Raw genomic sequence first — 19141 nt, 5'->3', positions numbered from 1 at the left:
TACCCTGACCTTTCCCTTCATACAGAATTTAGCAATAGCAATAGCACTTAGACTTATATATCACTTCATAGTGCTTTTATAGCCCTCTGTAAGCAATTTACAGAGTCAGCAGCCGCGCGAGCGATATGTTTCCCCAACAATCTAGGTCCTCATTTTACCCACCTCGGAAGGATGGAAGGCCGAGTCAACCTTGAGCCCTGGTGAAATTTGAACTGCTGAACTGGAGCTAGCAGTCAGCTGAAGTAGCCTGCAGTACTGCACTCTAACCACTGCGCCACCTCGGCTTGAAAAACTCTTGGTAGTTTTTCCAGGGAATAGGGATGCACAACAGTGAAGGCAGACTTTGACCATGATACCAACATCACCAGAAATATTACATCTTACAAATCAGGCATTTTGCCTTGATCTTTCTCTATTGAGGTCTTGTTATTGAAGATGGTATTGTCATGTTGAGGAATTCTTGCAGTAATTAGTGTTCTTCCCTTTTCTCTTCATCTCTCCTCTTCTCTTCCTTACCAGAGCCCAATAATAACATCAAACTCCCTTCTCTTTCAATGATTGGGATGATTATGCAGACAATATTTTGTCTTATTTTTACTTATTTACTTATTTTACCACAATGTTGGGTGTTGCTGTTTTCTCCTCAGAATACCTACTAGCTTCTCCATTGAGTTATAGGAAGCTGTCAAAGTCAGTTTCAAATAGGACCATATGTCCTTCTGACAGCTAGGACAGGAACAGTTTACTTGACTTCCAACAGCCAAAAAAGGGGCTGCCGATCTACACTCAATTTCAGAATAGGAAGCTGAAAAGATGAAACAAGTTAGGCAAAAAATAAGGTGTAATAGCTAATGTATTTGACTGACACTAGAGATATCCCGTTTCTATTCCCATCTTCAGCCACAACCCTGACTGGTTATTGTGAAAAAACATAGGCAGATAGAGTAATATGTCTGTTGCTTGAGTTCCTGAAAATGTGCATGCAAAAGAAGGTGCATATAAAACAAATAAATTATCCAGGCCTTTCTTCATTACCTTAAAGTTGTTGTTTCTTTAAGAGCTAATGATGAGTCAATTCCCTGCTCCTGGGTGGGGAAAGGGAACAGAGAATTGTGAGATTGACTGGGAAACTGTCACAGAATGTTCAAAATGAAAATCATGTGGCTGCAGCAGTGGCCCAACTAGCCTGGAGCAGCCATAACTTTTCCAAATTTCATTTCCTCTGGAATATGGGTCCCAGACTCACATGTGCATTAGCCAACTTGAGGTGCCTTAGAACAACAGTTTTGCAAGGGATCTTGTAGGTCCTCTAGTCCAACCCACTGCTCAAGCAGACGACCCTATACAATTTCTGACAGATGGCTGTCCACTCGCTTCTTGAAAGCCTTCAATGATGAGGCACCCACACCTTCTGAAGGCAAGCTTGTTCCATTGGTTGATTGCTCTTACTGTCAGAAAATTTCACCTTATTTCTAGGTTAAATCTCTCCTTGATCAGTTTCCATCCATTTTTGTCTGGCCTTTGGGTGCTTTGGAATATAGGTTCTCCCCCTCTTCTCAGTGACAGCTCCTCCAATATTGGAATACTGCTATCATGTCACCCCTGCTCCTTTTCACTAGACTAGCCATGCCCAGTTCTTGAAACCATTCTTCATATGTTTTAGCCTTGATTCAAATTGTTCCCCTACGATGCACTGTTTCACCCAATTAAAAGTCATGGCAATGAGAATTTTAGTAGTATATTTTGGAGCAAATAAACCTCATTTAGAGTCAGAATGGTGCTTGAGCAGGGAGTTGGACTAGATGACCTTCAAAGTCCCTTCTACCTCTAGTATTTTGTATTCTGTAATGTTGCCTGAACGAGTGTCCTTTCTTTTAAAGCAATCACTGGGATTTATCAAAAGAGGAAGAAGGCTTTCTTTGTTAATAAATATTGACAGAAATTGTTCTTAGTTTTGCTCACCATTCTAGCATAAACTATTCATTCATGTACATAAAGATGAGGAAGTAATAAAATTACTAAATAAAAGCAGATGCTATGGGTATTTTACATTTCATTTGTTTTAACTTGATATATTTAAGTACTTGCTGTCCTTATTTAGATATATTAGGGGGAAAACTTCTTTGAATCCCAAAATATATTTATGACTACTGATAGCTAGAAAAACTTTTGAATGGATTGTGCCTCGTTATGAATTCCTAATGTCTGTCATTTCAATTTACAATGACTATAGAATCATTTTCGTTTTCTCAGTTCTGTTGAGAATTATGAAGGATATCCTGCTTCCCTTAAGCTTATGGATTCAATTGTTATGGAGGCAAATCTTTTTCTTCAGTTCAGCCTCCTCCTTCTTTCCCTCATCCCATTATAAAAAGTAGTAATAAATTCTGTACCAGGTGGCAGCCAGCTGGCCATAGGCAGAAGGCTAATACACACAGCAATTTCAAGCAGCAATCAGACTTCAGAAAAGTAACTCATGAATCATCTCTTGGCTATTACTGATATAGCAAAGCTAAAATAGTACTGAGTTCTAAGAAGGCAAAATTTTGTAACTTGAACTTTCCTATTGGCCTGCTGGCTCCAGAATAACGTTTGTCAAGAGCTTGAATAAGGAACAAGTCAAGTTCCGAATGTAACCACCAACTTCCAACTTCACCACATAGCGTAGCAATTGCTAGTTCTGGGAGCTGAAGTTCCCATTTCTGCAAGTTGCTGTGATATCCTGTCCTCAATCTGGCATGCCTGGCCTTTTTGGATGTGTGAGAAGGATGTATGTTTAGTTCTGTTTGCATCCCCAAGTAATTTACCATTACTTGAACTGAGTAAACTTACATTTTCCCCCAAATTGGCGGCTCCAGCCCTTTGGAACGAGCTCCCCGCAGAGATTCGGACCCTCACCTCTCTCCAGGCCTTCCGAAAAGCTGTTAAAACCTGGCTGTGTTGGCAGGCCTGGGGTCGATGAGTTCCCTTCCCCTCTCGAATTGTGTGGCTGTTGGTTGTTTTAAATTCCCTTGTATTTTTTGTTGTAGTTCTTTGTGTTTCCCTTCCCCTCCCTTGGGTTTGTGCGCCGCCCTGAGTCCCGCTGGGAATAGGGCGGCATATAAATAAAAGGAACCTTGAACCTTGAACCTTGAAATTGGTCCTTACGTAAATAACTACTTTCCAGGGAAGTCCCTCAAGGCCTGGCTATGTCATCATGGGATCCCAGGGAACCAGTGACATTCTAAAATGGCTCCAGCATTGTGGCTAATATTCACTGTTTCCTGTGCCTTCCAGTCATTATAATTTAACGATTTTTAGATTTTTAATAATTAGTGTGTGTGTGTGTATGTTTATTTGTTATTTGTTAGTTGCAAAATCTACTTAAGCTCATGCCTACTGCTTCGGTGACTCCATCCAGTCACCTCATTCTCTGTCATCCCCTTCTTTTGCCTTCAATCATTCCCAGCATTAGGCATAAAGAGCAGTCAAGGTCGATCTCCTCTAGGACTTACTGGTTTGATCATCTTGCAATCTGATTGATTGATTGATTGATTGTTTTACTCCACTATTGTATGATACACACACACACACACACACACACACACACACACACACACGGAGTCACTTTTTGTGAGATGTGCAGCTATATGAACTTCATAAATAAGCAAACTATATTGTTGTTAAGTTGAATGTTTCTGAATCATTCGCCCTGGTAGAGCAGGGCTGAGGCCTTCCTAGTCCTTAAGAAAAAGAAGAATGCACGAGATAGAACTGACCTAGTTGCAGTGTTTGTTTTGAAGTTTGGGCTCTGCTTTTCAGTAAACATTTTCAAAGTTCATAGACACCAAAATTCACAACCTTATAGCTTTCCCCACTCTGGTACCATTGCTTGTGTTGCATGGGGATGATGGCAGTTGCAGTACAACATATTTGGAGGAGGGTGCAATACAATATAGAACACAGAAGTCCCTGCCGCAGGCATTAATGAAATAAAGGTTAAAGGTGAGAAATTGTGGCTTTCTTAAATCACCTCCGTATGTCTATAACAGTGTATTCAATTTATTTCCCCTATAATACCAGATACTTCAAGGAACAGTATTGAAATAAATGTTAGAACTAATAGGTTGCTATCATTGCTCTTAATAGACTGCTTCCATAAATTGATTACCGAAAAACCTATTAGCTCTCCTAATGATTTCTCATTTAAAAATTCTTGGGCTTCGTTACAGAAGACAAAAGGATAACATAAAGCCACAATGCGTATAAAAGCTAGCTTATTTTGTTCCATTCAAAGTCCATGCAATTTGTTTTCCAGATTTTTTTTCTCAGCATGTCATGTTTTTTTTTTTAAATGTTTGCTTCCTGGGGGGAAAAAAAAGGCACGTGTTAAGAAGAAAAATTGCTGTGCCTTATCTCCTATGCTTCTAATCTCTGTCATTCATAAATCATATCAGTGAATAGGGAATCTGTGTTCCACTCTCAAAGAGACAATATTATTCATTATTATTCAGCTTTTGCTTAAGATTTCATGAGGGTAAAGATATTATCTCAAAGTAAATGGTGTTCAGATCAACAATTTAAGATATGCGGGGACTTGACACTAGCCTTCAATTATTAAGAGCCTTCTGCCTTAACTGTCTAATTCGTTAGCACAAGGCTAGACACAAAGTTTCCACAGCAAAAATGAGATGTCAAACCTTTGTTTTCTGGTTTATATTTGCCATGATAGAGACATCATTGTAACTTTGCAGTCTAGCCTTCCCCTATCCCAAAAGAGCTTTTGGATTTAATCTGGGTTTTTTTCCCAAGTGGAACATGTATATTGTCTTTGAAGGCCAGATTTATCAGAAAGCTTTTTTTTTTCCTCTTCGACTCTTCAAGCAAATGTGTCATCCAGCAACACAAGAAATTTTATTTCTAGCAATGAAAGGACACAACTAAAAAAAAAACGGCAGAGTAATGAAATGTTGTTGTTAATGGCCAAGTTCACTCCCAGTCTCAGCACTGTATTCTATGTAACCTAACGGTCATTTTATACGTGGCAATATTTATGGGAAGGGAACTAGTATAAGCATAGCACATTTTACAGTTGACTTGAGCACTTTCAAATAACATTCTGCATTCTTGATCACTTTTTTTTAGTTTGTTTGGGATTGTATGCTAGAAAAATCTGAAGAATCCCCCATCCTTTCTATCAAACCAGATACATATTCTGAGAATATCTACACAAACTTTAAGTATTCTTGTTAGTGAATCCTAGGAACTAGGCACTCAGTAATTAAAATTTAGTTTGACCATAATGCCCAAACTAGAACCAATTCTTATCTTTAGTGTTTAAAGCATGAAAATGATAAATGATTGATTGTAGAATGGTAAATTCTGTTAGTTTGCTTATTTGGATTTAAATAAATGTAGATGTTTACATTTAAGAAATAAGCTACCCTTTTTATAATAATAGCTTCAGTGTAAGGATTTACAGTCCAGGCTCTCAGATCTAATTCTTTAGATAGTAAAACCTTTTCTGTATGCAAATAAGCCTGCACATTAGTTAAGTGTAAAGCAGACACATGGTGTTTGGAATAGGATACCATTATTGTTTATATCCATCCAATACCATTAGTAGGATGAGGAAAATAATAATTATTCTTCTTAAGAACTTATAAAGCCCAGGAGCTAATATTTTTATTTTGGACCATCAAGAAATTTATTTTGCTCCATATGAGACCACATTTGTGGAATTCCTTGGCTTTGTTTTCTTTTGGATGATCTAGCTTTATCTCACCAGAGCCATTGCTGCAGTAGAAATGGGAAAAGCAGAAAACTCATTGAGAGTGTGTTCTGCTATTTACATATTATTCTGGTACAAGAAGAATGTGTTGAAAAATATTAAATTGGGCTCTTCCAATTAAACACTACTAGAATGTTCACTCAATGGAAAATGAGGCCTCTTGAGGTTTAGAAACCTGAGAATGAATTCTATTACTAAATTGGGACATTATTTTTATTCAATGATATTTGGGTAGTTTTGTACTGTTCTGAAAAAGAAGCTTAAGCTAGCCAATACCTGTCAGACATATTTACTCAAGAGATCAAAAACATTTGCAGGTCTGTCTGTGTAACAGCTCATTTATTGTTATAATGTACTGTATTTGCAATAATTGAGTTCTAAAGAATGTCAGAATAATTCTGAGAATATGTACACAAGTATATACATAGATGATTTATACAAGAGCCTACAGATATTTTCAATAGGGTCCACTTGTTAGTCCACAGTAAGTTCTCTGCTCATTAAGTAAGCATATACAAACGAGAGGGTGACATCTGCCCATTACAAGGAGAAATAATAATCCTTCTGCTCAATTACAGATGATAGATTCAGAAATTCCAGGACTTTTTTTCTGTACAGCTGGACTACTCAGTTATATGTTATGTGAACAAAGTAACATGCCTTCTGTCCTTTAGGAAGCTATGATTGTACAATATACCATTGCATGTATTTGGATCAAATGTATTTGGATCAAATTTATACATACTCAAGTAATATAGCGCGCGCACGCACACACACACACACACACACAAACAAACAAAACCACAGACGTATTTACTGTATGACTCAAGCTCTTTTCTTTTTTCATAAGCCACACTGTGTATAGCCTGGTGACGTTAATAAGTTGTGAGAAAACAACATTAATGATACCATATAAGAAGCACACAAAGAAAATATAGCTAAATCTGGTTTGCATCCTACAATACAGCTTTCTGTAACTTTTTCTAAATCACCTTTGCTTCTCCCATATTGATATATTGCCTCATGTATTGCCTTTTAACCTTTAAGGTTTTGTTTCTCTTTTTGACAGGCTCGTAACTTCATCAAGCCATGACTTTCTTGGTCTTACCCTTCCTCTAAATTTGTATGACCAAACCGCTTCTATTTGTTTCATGCACTGGTCACACTTATTCGTTGTTAATCTGTATTCACGTAGCACCTATTCTTGATTCCAACCCTTTTCTCATAATGTCAATAAGTAATTTAAGCATGGTGGGATATGGACAGTTGTATGTTGGCTAGTGAAGTAATTTCAAGATTAGAGTTCCTGGCTTGCATAGAATACACACCTGTGTAAAACTAGACTTAGATTGCATTTGTGGCATACTGGCTCAAATATACTAATTATTGTATTTCTGTTGCTAGCAGGAAATCTGCATATATCTACAATTATGATTAGCAAATTAGTCTTCTATTTTCTTAGTCTAGTAAAATCATTATGTGAAAGCTCCATGTGTGTCTCATGTTTAAAGTTATAAAAATCTGATCAAAAATGTTCATATCAGTTTATTATTATTACAAAACTGTACAGTAGCAGAGTCGTGGTGCAAAATCACTGAACATGTGTCCTTTCATTACAGCCACACTTTATACTTCCTGCATTTTGCTGGGTGTCTTCTTGAACAGCAGCGTTCCTATCTTCTTTGAACTTTTTGTGGAAACGGTCTATCCTGTTCCTGAAGGGATTACCTGTGGCGTGGTCACCTTCCTAAATAACATGTTCATGGGAGTTCTTTTGTTTTTCTTTAGTTTCTACCATAGAGGTAAGAAGTGTTTTGAATGCTTGCTCATATGAATTTACCAATGTGATATATTTCATTCGGAGAGTCATTCAACAAGGTAGACTGCATACACCTCCTCTACTAATGCTAATGATATTGAAACTGGGCCATCTAAGTGTTTGTCTAACTGTCTGTCAATCAGAGAACGACATCTTTGTGGAAGCATTTCTTTCTATTTGGAATAGTGGCTGTCTTTAAAATAAACACTGTGGAGATTATTATTAAATGTACACATTTTTAACAAAGATCAGTGCAATATTATTGCTATAAATCACATTTGTAACTGGCAATCAAAATCTGTGATAAAACTAATCTAGTCTCTTGTTTCAATAATCTAATTCCCTTTGGAGGGAAGAAACAATGTAATTATTTCCTTCCTGTAAATTCTTTAATCAATTTCCCAATGTAGCAATAAGTGGTTCAAAGCTATATATAAATGTGTGTGTGTGTGTGTGTGTGTGTGTGTACACACATATGCAAAACAGTTTGATAAAGAAAGACCAACGTATGTTCATGTTTTGTGTGTATTCTTATCAAATTACTTCATTTAAATTCCAAATACAAAATTTCCCCTTAGCAAGTTCTTAATAATAAGTGTTAAAAAGTTTTTATGAATCCGAGGAGGATAGGAGCTACTAATTCTCATTAGTTTGTCGTAGGAATGAGAATAAAGATGGCTGTCTTGCATTCAAATCATTTGTTGGCTCAACTAAGAGCAGGAAAGTCAATCATTCTTTTGTAGCTTTAAAAGTGTAAAGAGAGTTTAGAAAATATCCTCATTAACGTCCTCTGTGCTGTCTTAGCTGTGGCAATTATTATTTGATGTAGTTTAGAGATGTGTGTACTTAATTGTGTCTCATGGTAATGTGATGCAAAAAAAAATCAGATAATTTATTTGGATGTATGTTTAAGAGCATAGCAGATGCTCAGCAAATGTAAGTACTTTCAGCCATGATATTTCCCTGTGAGCATCTGCTGGGATGGCTGTTGGAGGCCGATTCTTGCAATGGTTTTGGAACTTCCAGTCAGATATTCTCTCTTGTTGTCAGGGTTGTTAAACTCTGTGTAAAACTGCTGGGAGATGCCAATGGGAGCTTTTCATCAGCTCCATAGTTCTCGGCTACTGCATTCCAAACTTAATGATCCTGATATAAAGTTTGATTTTGACTTTAATTGTATTAAAGTTTATGGCTATGCTTTCTTTTTTATCTTTAGTTTTATTGCTATAATGCTCCCTGAATGTGTTTTTTTTAAAATAAAAGCAATAATACAGTTATTAGCCATTCATTAAGAGATATAATTGTCTTTGGTAGGAATGGTTTATTGCATATTTCCTCTTTAACATAGAGATTTTAAAGAAAATACACTGTGTTTTATATTTAGCCTGTGGATACGGGATTGACCTAAGCAATAATATTTGAAGGGTTTTTAGATCTGTAGATGTATAGAGAGAACTAGAGAAATGGGTGTTTCTTCACTTTTCATTGTTGCAGTGCCCTTAGCTCAATTATAGAATTGTTTTAAAATTTGGGTTCTGATTTGCACTTTTTTTTTTCAGAGACATTTTTGTGTTTCAAATATGATACCTAATAGAAAAACCTCTCCCAATCCTACTTTCAGAAGTCATTAATATCATGATTTCTCTCAATATCTGTTGTTGATGAGACCGGTTGCTTTTGATAAAAGTACTCATTTTGAGACAGTTGATTTTCACTTGAAGATAGCTTTGAGGCTAAAAGCATCCCCCCCTCCAAAAGTATTGTGGAGTCTAGATTGTGAGCCTGTTTTTAGAATTACTGCTTTATTAAAGTGAAATACAGTGTTACACAAATAACTGAACTATTTTTTTTCTCCTATAGAATTTTCTTGGTTTAACTGGTGCCTCCCAGGTTCCTGCTTACTAAGCCTTCTACTCATCTTATGCTTCAGGGAATCCTATGACAGACTTTATCTGGATGTGATTGTCTCCGTTTGAAAACCTAAAGCAAGGAAGTTGAAGAGGATGGAAAATAGTACTGGGTTTGACCTGTTTTCTTGGAAAACACATAGACTAAAGGTTACAGTATACATTCAAAAATTCACCGGGATTTTTTGGTTGAATTTACAAACAAAAAGGGTTATTTTTAATTCCTAATATGATATTTTATCATTTAGATTATTATGATGAGTCTTGTATTTGAATGGAATTAGAATATTTTTAAAGAAAATACCTATTCAGAAGAATGTGTGCTAGAAGAAAATATGAACTGTGATATTTTATTTAATAAGCTGCTTGACTGCAAAGATGTGTGCCAACTGAACCTACTTACAACAAAAGTATAATAGCAATATCATCACAGTTAGGAACTAATGATGAAATTTTTATGGATAAAAGCTTCTTTTTAACTCTTTTTCTTTTTTAACTGTTTGGTGTTTTAATGAGAATTCTGATAATCCCACATTTGTCTTGCTTTGTAATAACATGCTATTTTTTCATTGTGGCATGTTCATAACTAGTGCTTCCATGATAAGATTTTCAACTTAGTTGCTAGGGCTGAACAAATTGTTGCTCTTTCACTGTGAATCATCTTCTATAAGAGGGAATTTAGTTAAATACAAGATAAAAGCTTTAACATCTCCCTAGTTTTTTATTTGAAGCTATTTTTGCTTATTTAATCTGAAGATACCATTATTTTATTTTCCTCTCCAAAAGACAGACAGGCAGGCACATACATACACAGGGGGGGAGGGAGTAAGAGAGAGAGACTTCTTACTAAATGGTTCTCGGCAATTGGTGCTATGAATTATGTGAAATTATTTAAATGAAATTGCCTTATAACCTTGCAGCCTAATATAGACATTAAAGTGAGTAAATAGAGAATTATAGTCATGATATACAAAATTGTTTCTGTTCTTAAGAACTGATAATGTCTTATAAATATGGCTTGGTATTGAAGACTTTTACATGATTGTCTGAGAATTATTTTTGACTCGTGTGTCCTTCCATCAGGAAGGAAGGGCCTCTTCCCCAAATCTTTCAAAGACAATGAAACAAAAATTACAGTTTTTCTATTATAGATTAGTCTTTTCCTCAAACTTGTTTACAATGTAAAGGCTCTGCTTTTGTTTTTTTAATAAATGTTTAGTAAAGAGATCTATTGGTGGTCACAAGTGGCCATAAGCATTGCACATTCAAAATATCAGAATACAGAGCTTCTGAAATTTAGCATAGGCTAGAAAAATACAATGCTTTCACTGCTCCTGCAGCCTGTATTTAAGAGGGACAATTTTTTATTTGACTTGTTTCCAATGCTCTTTCATCTTCAGTTGATTTTCCAAAGTTTCTGGTACATCAAATCTAAAACAAGTCACACATTACTGAAGGTAGCTTGTTTTTCTCAGTGTTATGCTCATTGTGACACATATAAAGGGATGTCTTGTACTGTAACAATCATCTTGATTTTTTTCATCACCCAAACCCCGGATGGCTATCATGTTGTCATTCTGAGTCAGAAACAGCACTTTTCTGTTTGTCATTTTTCCTATATGTAAGTGAATTATTTCTTTAGATTAACTTTCAGGAACATTAGTTGAGTTACTTGATGCCTTTTTATAAGAATGAGGCCACAGTACCTGATTGGCTAGCTAGAAGGAAGGCAGTATTGCATGCATTAATGACCTGGCTCTTGGTCCCCTGGGATACCATGGAGGCTGTCAGGGGGCCACATTAAAGAATGAATTGTGCTGGTTGTATGTACTGAATCTTGGAAACTTGCGAAAGATAAATGGCTTTATAATATAATAATAAATGATAAAAAGGAAGCCATGCTTAGTAGCTCATAGTGTAACTCCACATTTTCGGGGAAACAAGAAGAGCAAAAACAGACTGCGGATAATAAATAAGCTTTATCTTCTTAAAAACCTTTCAGACAAAGAGAGCCAGTTTGGTCTACGCAGGTTAAGGCACTGGGCTAGAAAGCAAGAGCTGCAAGTTCAAGTCCCGCCTTAGCCTACAATGCCAGCTGGGTGATCTTGGACCAGTCGCTTTCTCTCAGCCCGAGTTGTTTCACAGGGTTGTTATTGTAGGGGAAATAGAAAGAGGAAGGAGTGTTGGATATGTTGACTGCCTTGAATTATTGGTAAAAATAACAAAGGTGGAATATAGATAAATAAAATCAATCAATAAGTAAATCGCTGCATCATTGTTATACAGTAATAAGGGGTTGTGCAGAGTTTGCCTAATAGAGCAATGCCAAAAAGCCCCAGTAGGATTATGTCTTTAGTAAAGCCATATTACATTAAATTTGTGATAGAAATAGCCCATGTTTTATTATACACATGATCTTTCTGTCATTTGTTGTTTCATTTTGCTTCTGTTCTGTTTTCTCCCTCGTATCAAATTAGAGCTCATTTATTAAATATTCTCTCATCAGCATTTTCTGCCATTTCTGTTACTGGAGCTTCAGGGAAAGACACTTTAGCACCACAGTCAGGAATTTCTCTGCACGAGGTCAGGGAAATTCAAACTTGAAATATTTCACATTATTAAGCAGTAGCTGACAGTTTGTGATAGCTTTATGCCGCTGTTCCACAGGTTTTGGACTAGCTTTTCTGTAATTGTTACTGAATAACCAGGGCTGCCTGTCCTGTCTAATTTCAGAACATCCACAAATGGAGCAACTTTAAGCACAATTATAAATGATTCTGTAAAATTATTTTTTTTTAAAAACCTGTATCGTTTGACAAGTTAGCCCTGAATTCTCAAATTCCCAGTGTCTGATCCAGTATTAGTTCTAACCCAATACTATAATTTGCATAGATCAGCAGCAATATGGCATTCTGAGTAAAATTACTCCACGTTTGTGCGTAAATATCATAGTGTGCATAATGTCTGTGTTACTAAACAACCCATGAGCTCATCCTTTCAAAAATATTTCCTTACCAGATTCAACAGTGACACAACTTCTAATGTTCTTTCTTCACTAGAAAATTATCTGCCAACATCAGCACAGGAAATGTTTTATGACATTTTGTATTATGTCATAAATTGTTATGTTTATGTCATAAAGTGTTTTGTACAATTTGCCAAATTTCAATTCCTGTGAAGATGGCCAAGCCTAGGGAGACTTGTCTCTCTGGATTCATGTTTTTTTTTTTTAATTCCAGCTTAATAACAAAGGAACTGGCATTCCTTTAGTTCATATGCACCATTTTACCCAGTTTAAAATTAAAGCAATTAGAATTTTAGCATTATATGGATTACTAAGGCTGAAAACTTACTGACTCAGTACAATTTATGTATAAATCCACATAAGATTGTGTTGTAACATAAGTAGGATTACATTTGCATTCAGTTGTGCTATGATGCATCACTCTAGGATCAGTTTATCCATACATAATTAATCAATATATAACTAATTAGGTAACCTGTACCTTTTCATGTACTGTTGAATTCCACCTGCATTCGTGACAATTTTATTAGCATTAATATTAATCAATAAAGGAAAAAGTACTTTTTTAGAATAAAGTTTTTTTTGTCATTACAATTATTGTAGTTTGTTCCAGGAGACAACCTGGGTATTTGAAAGGACGAGTTAGTCATAGTGAAGAATTTAAAAATACTTTACTGAGTGTGAACTGATTCACATTGCTTCACGGTGTTTGCTGAGAGGTAAATCCCATTGTATTTATTGAACTTTATTACTACCTAATTTATTATTTTAGCTTGAATGTATCCTAATGAAATTAGTAGGATTTGGAAAATACATAATTTTTATTGGAATCTGTGCAAGCTTGCCATCATAGATGTGTGTGATTTCTACATATAAAAACACATTAGAACTATAAAGCATTTTATACTAACTTCCATGCAAGCTACTCTTACACAGAGAACTCTTGGACTTAAAAAAGAAAGAAAGAAAAGATAATAGTCACTAGAGACAGGGGAAGGAATGCTAAACATTTTCCATGCTTTCATTCTGTTACGTTGTGCTCTTTTCCTCCGTGACTTCTAAAAAAAACAGATAGAAAAGTAGATGAAGAATTAAGCATTTTTAGTCTTCCTCAGTTTTTTGTATTTGAATTTCTTTTCTTTTTTTAAAGAAAATTGTTGCATAGGAGACCCTGGTATCATGCAATCTGTTCTGGCTAATATAGTATCTTACTTTGAAAGTGTGCTAAAGCTTCTATCGTTTTTATCTTGAATTCTATTTAAAAATGAACATAAGAATTAGACTTACAAAACACAATGGAAAAGATGTCTTAAGTATAAAAGTTGTGCAATTCACAGCAAAAGAATTTCTAGCACCCTTGTCCACAGTTCTCTATTATTCATGAAAAGGAATCTTCAATTCAGTGAAGGGAAGCTACCAATGCACCCTTAGGATTCAGCTTGGCATTTTCTGATGATGCTTGTAAGTTAAACTGTACTGCTATTTGATACATCAGAAGCATAACATTGTCTAGGATAATGTGATAATCCTTGTTGATCTGTTATATAGTGCATATATCTTTCTTTTCAACAAATTGGCCAGCCCCATATTCAAAAAATGCATATTGTGAAAAGACATAATATAAAGAATGCTAAAGCAGTTTATAGACAAATCTCTCATACCAGTATTTTCTTTGTATGTCTTACTAAAAATGGAACTAAATACATATTAGTTGAAATTAAGTAATATCTTAACCACTTTCTCTAAATTGTCTGTAAAGATTTCTGATGGTTGCAATTTTGATTTATTCATTATCTTCCTTGATAATGACCTGGAGAACTACATTCTAATTTGCCAGCATGGCAGAAATTAGGTGTTTGTGATATCGTTACATATATAATGGGCATCATATTTTATTTTCCAGCAGCAATGTGAAAAATTCTCGTATTTCATATATAGTGAGGGGTAGAAGAAGAATCACTGTATAAACTATTAAATAGTTTTAATTAATTAAAAATTTAATTAAAGTCTATTTAATTAAATAGATTTTTTTCCCATGCAAATTCAATTAGAAAAGTTAGAATTAGTCCCCTGATCTTGGCCTAATGCCATTCATTTCCATACAACATCTAAAGGGAAGTACAGATAATAGTCTACTTATGGCTGGTCACTTAGCAACCATTTGAAGTTAGAATGAACCTCTCCAGAATTACTTACAGCCTAGTTTTGAAATTCTATTGGCTGCCATTTGTCCCCCAATCTTATGATCACATTTTGCATTCTTGGTAACTAGCATACATTTATGGCCATTTGTAGTGTTCTATGATCATGTGACCCTGATTTTCAGCATTCTTCCAGAAACCAGCATTTATTTCTGCTTCCTGGGGGTTAACAACCCCCATTTTAAAAAGTCATAAAATTGGACATAGTTGTTTGAACTATTTGACTCCTGCCACGACTTAGGGCCATAAGTCCAGGGTCAATTGCAGCCATAAGTTGAGAACTATTTGTACCTCAGTGGACTGTATATCATCTCTACCTTTGTTAGAGAGTTACTAGATATAAACTTTTATAAGTGAGATTTCATTCTCTGCTATATTTCTTCTGAATAAAATAAGTAGAAAAAATGCAGTTCTTTTGAATTACATAAGAATATTGACTCTCAGTTTAATTCTATCTAGATTCTCTGACTACATGCATTATCAGCCAGGAGGCACTTCTTTTTTGATTAATACCTGAGATATTGATTAGTTTGATATCAGAATAAATAAAAGGACTTAATTCCAGGCATGTATATTTATTATTGAAGTAACAAAAGTCTCAGGAATGTATATTAACAGATTATATGTAGCGTAGATGCAAAGAGGTTTTTGTTTACCTAAACAAACCTGTTTTCTGTCAATGCCCAGTGATTTCCATCCCTGCATTGTAAATTGACAAAAATAATAAGCAGCAAAGTATTTTTACATGCAGGATAAAAATTGTATTCATGTGACTTCACTGTACATACAAAGATGTAAAGGTGAAAATTGAGGATTTAAAATATTTATGAATGCTAATGATGGAGAGATTTATCTTTGAACAATTGTTTTATATATGTGAGAGAATACGCTTATTCCAAGATGAGTGCTACAGGAGTCCTTGTTTGGTGACTTTCTCATTTAGAGTCAGTTTGCAGATAAGGGTGATGAAAAAATAAATTTGCTACCAACCTTTGCATTTACAGCCTTCGTAGTTCTTTAACGTAAGATCTGTGTAAGTTCATAAGCACAGTTATGGTTTTGCTTAGCTACCACTTTGCTTAATAACCAAATTGCTGATCCCAATTGTGGCCACTAAACAAGGACTGCCTGCACTACACATTTTAAAACATGTTGTTTTTTCTTCAGAAAATCGTTTTCTGGTGTGCGTGTATTCAGCTGCTCAATAGTCTTATGCAAGAAAGAGCATGTAAGAAATGCATTGTACCCAACACCCAATTCAGCCTTCATATTATGAACAAATGATGCCCATTATTACATCTGTACAATGAATTTGATTGGTTGGCATGTTTTCTGGGAGTGGGTTCTGTGATTGGTGGGCATTGTATCACAGTCCAAGCCCTGCCCTTTTTGTCTGTAAACAAAAGGGAAGGGTGGGTATCTTGATGCCGTGCCCTCAATCTTGCAGATTTTGGCACAAATACACACAAAGCACATTGAGCCTGTAGTATGAGCAAATCCTGTGATACACGGAAAGGGTGGCATGATCCTCAAAACCTGATTGAGAAAATTAGAAATCTGGCTCATTACCAGCTGTCCTGGTGTTGTGAAATGTTTTGAAGAAATCTGTGTTACCTCAATTGAAAACGTGGTCAGATGTGTAACCTCTGAGTAAAAAAATAACCTGCTACAACTAATTGTAGTTCAACCACTTAACTAATTTTCATTTTGCATAATCTGTTCCATTTTATATGGTTTTTATCTACCCTCCATTAAGCAGGAAATAGTATAAAGAGGTATCAAGAGCCTCCTCCTTTCTTGGAAAGGAGATTTTATTTTGTTCTTTTTATGACATTGGAAACATTATACTTTTTCTTCCTAATACATTCTCAAGCATGTCTTAATAAAGCTAGAACTGTCCTTCGTGTCATTTGGTGGCTTGGCGTTGCAGAATACCTTTGAGAGTGTTAAATTTCTACAGTTTTGGATACCCATCTGACATCTTAAGTTTAATTTTTATTTTCAGTTAAATGTGCACTGCTTGTTCTGACATATCTACCATCCACTAAATAATGGAAAGATTTTCGTAAATAACGTCATCTTTTTATAAATGCTTACAGCTTTGAGCTATGGTGGAAGATCAAAAATTTAGACCTTTCTTTTCCTTTTTTACTAGCTACCTACAAAATGGTTTGATGTATACCTAGGTGAATTCTAATACTGTACATTTAAAGCTAGTTCCAATGCTTTATTAATTTAATATTTAACAATCCCTTTTCCAATCCCTTTTCACTTATTTCTGCCATTTTTATTTTATTTTGATACTTTATAAACAAATGTATAAGCTCACCTGTTGGAATTCTGCATGTTCTGTGTGCAATATTTCTAACTCTGTTTCTGAGAAATGTTTTTTTACAGTTGTGTTAATTACTTTAACAAAGTCTGGTGGCGTGAATATATAAAAACTAAAATGCCAATTCTTTTTGGGGTTGGGGGGGGTGGAGGGTTAATTAAGTCTGATATTGTTAAAGGAAGGGAGAAATATTAAATTAGGATTTGTAATAATTTACTTTTTGTAATTTTGTAAAAAAAATGATACTTTTATTTTAAGGTTCTACTTTTGTAAGTAATATACTGACATGCGGCACAATCTGTCAGAAGTACATCCTGCTTTTATCTCATTGAAATTTGGGAAAAAGCCCTACCTCTTTCATCTTATTTTTTGAACTTTAGCAGGATAGAGTTCTCATATGTTGTGCCTAAAATGCCTATTATTTTATAAAGAGAAGTTATTTAAAACCACTGTCTAATATACTATAAAAATAAAACTTCCTGTATCAGAGCTATCTTAATGCCACAATCTTACTGTTAAATGTTGTGTTTTAATATGTGTAATACTTGATATGCATTAAAAGATGTTAATTACGGCCAGTGAATCATTTTTCCTGTCAAGTACAAGTTCATATCCAAGAATTTATTATTTATTGGGATGTGGAAGTGTCAGCAAGTATCGCAACCCCAATTGGCAAAAGAAAGCTCAGGACTATATTGATTGGAAACATGCAGAAGAGGCCTTCATTCTGCAATGGATAGATAATGGGAAAAAGGAGGAGGAGGAGGAGGAGGAGGAGGAGGAAGAGGAGGAGGAGGAAGAGGAATATTGTAGCTGATAGTTTTATTTAAGCTGGATATACCTGGTTTTACTCATCCAACATGTTAATCACACTTTTTAAAGAAACATGTATAACAGATTAAATTCAAGGCCAGTCTAAAAACAGGGAACATCTTCCAGGTCACCATGCAAATCTTGGTAACTGCCATGACCGTTAAACATTTTGTAGAGTTTTTCCCCCCATGTATGAATTTCATAAATCGCTTCTTCAGAACAACTTTTCATCCTTCACTGACGTTTCCATACTATGGATGCTGTGTCTTTCAACAGGAGGTAATCTTTGATTTATAAAATTAACAGTGACCAAGAGAGAACATTATAAAAAATTTGTCAAGCTACAAATCTTAATTGCACACTTGTATACTGACATAAGAAAAAATGTGTGTGGGGGGGGGATAACAAGCACTCGTTCAAAATTGTAGGGCTCTGGACATCTCACAACAATCAAATGACTCCAAAACAAACTTTTAGTAGCAGTTGGATAAAAGATCTTTTCACACCAGAAAGAAGACATTTTTTGAAAATCATGTAAGTAGCGAGGAAAGAACTTGATCCCTTTTTTGTTAATCTATCATACAATCTTTACTAAACTGTCTGGAAAAGATGTTCTGGAAAAATCAATTCTATAAAGCAAAATGAGAGTTCTTGCTTGCAAACGGGGGTACATACTTTAGAATTCAGAAATAACAATGGGATTAAGGTTTTGAGCTAAATACCAAAAATCCACATGATAACTGAAATTTCAAGGGTGTGTTCTGGTTGCAGTAATAAAATCACTCCCAGGTCCCATGAACATTAGAATACAGTCTTCCACATTTCAAGGAATCTTTAGAAAATGAAATATTTTTTCAATAAGGTCTTTGTAAGCATATCCTAGGGTTATTTGCTTTCTTTCTAAATATCTATCTCAAGACACTTACCAAAGTTATGTTCGAAATGTGTTAATCATTTTGTGTGAATCAGTCATTAGACATCTCAATTTTTGGTTTATTTAGAGCAGTGGTTCCCAAACATTTTCAGTCCACCGCCCACTTGGTGCTACAAACTGATCCTCAGTGCCCCCTATCCAGTGGTGGAATTCAATTTTTTTACTACCGGTTCTGTGGGCGTGGCTTGATGGGCGTGGCCTGGGGGTCATATGACTGGGCGGTTTGCACGGCGGAAGGAAGATAGTAACAGTAAAATTCAAAACTATTAATTGCACATTTATTCAAAATCCAATTTAAAAACCTTTTTAGTTAATGTTAATTCAATACAATTGTTGAACG

The 19141-nt window shown here is 35.2% G+C and overlaps 1 protein-coding gene across 1 annotated transcript in view; it reads left to right on the top strand.

Annotated features, from left to right (window-relative positions):
• Positions 1–17628, top strand: part of SLC49A4 (solute carrier family 49 member 4) — a 101238-nt gene extending 83610 nt beyond the window's left edge. The window contains exons 8-9 of the mRNA XM_032216060.1: positions 7390–7572; positions 9450–17628. Of these exons, the coding sequence (XP_032071951.1) occupies positions 7390–7572; positions 9450–9565 (299 nt within the window). The 3' untranslated portion in view covers positions 9566–17628. The remainder of the gene's footprint in view (positions 1–7389; positions 7573–9449) is intronic.
• Positions 17629–19141: the final 1513 nt, after the last annotated feature.

The sequence above is a fragment of the Thamnophis elegans genome, chromosome 1 (genome assembly GCF_009769535.1).
Source record: "Thamnophis elegans isolate rThaEle1 chromosome 1, rThaEle1.pri, whole genome shotgun sequence".
In the NCBI taxonomy this organism is placed as follows: domain Eukaryota; kingdom Metazoa; phylum Chordata; class Lepidosauria; order Squamata; family Colubridae; genus Thamnophis; species Thamnophis elegans.
The sequence above is the reverse complement of the archived record's forward strand: the minus strand, read 5'-3'. Positions and strand labels throughout refer to the sequence as shown.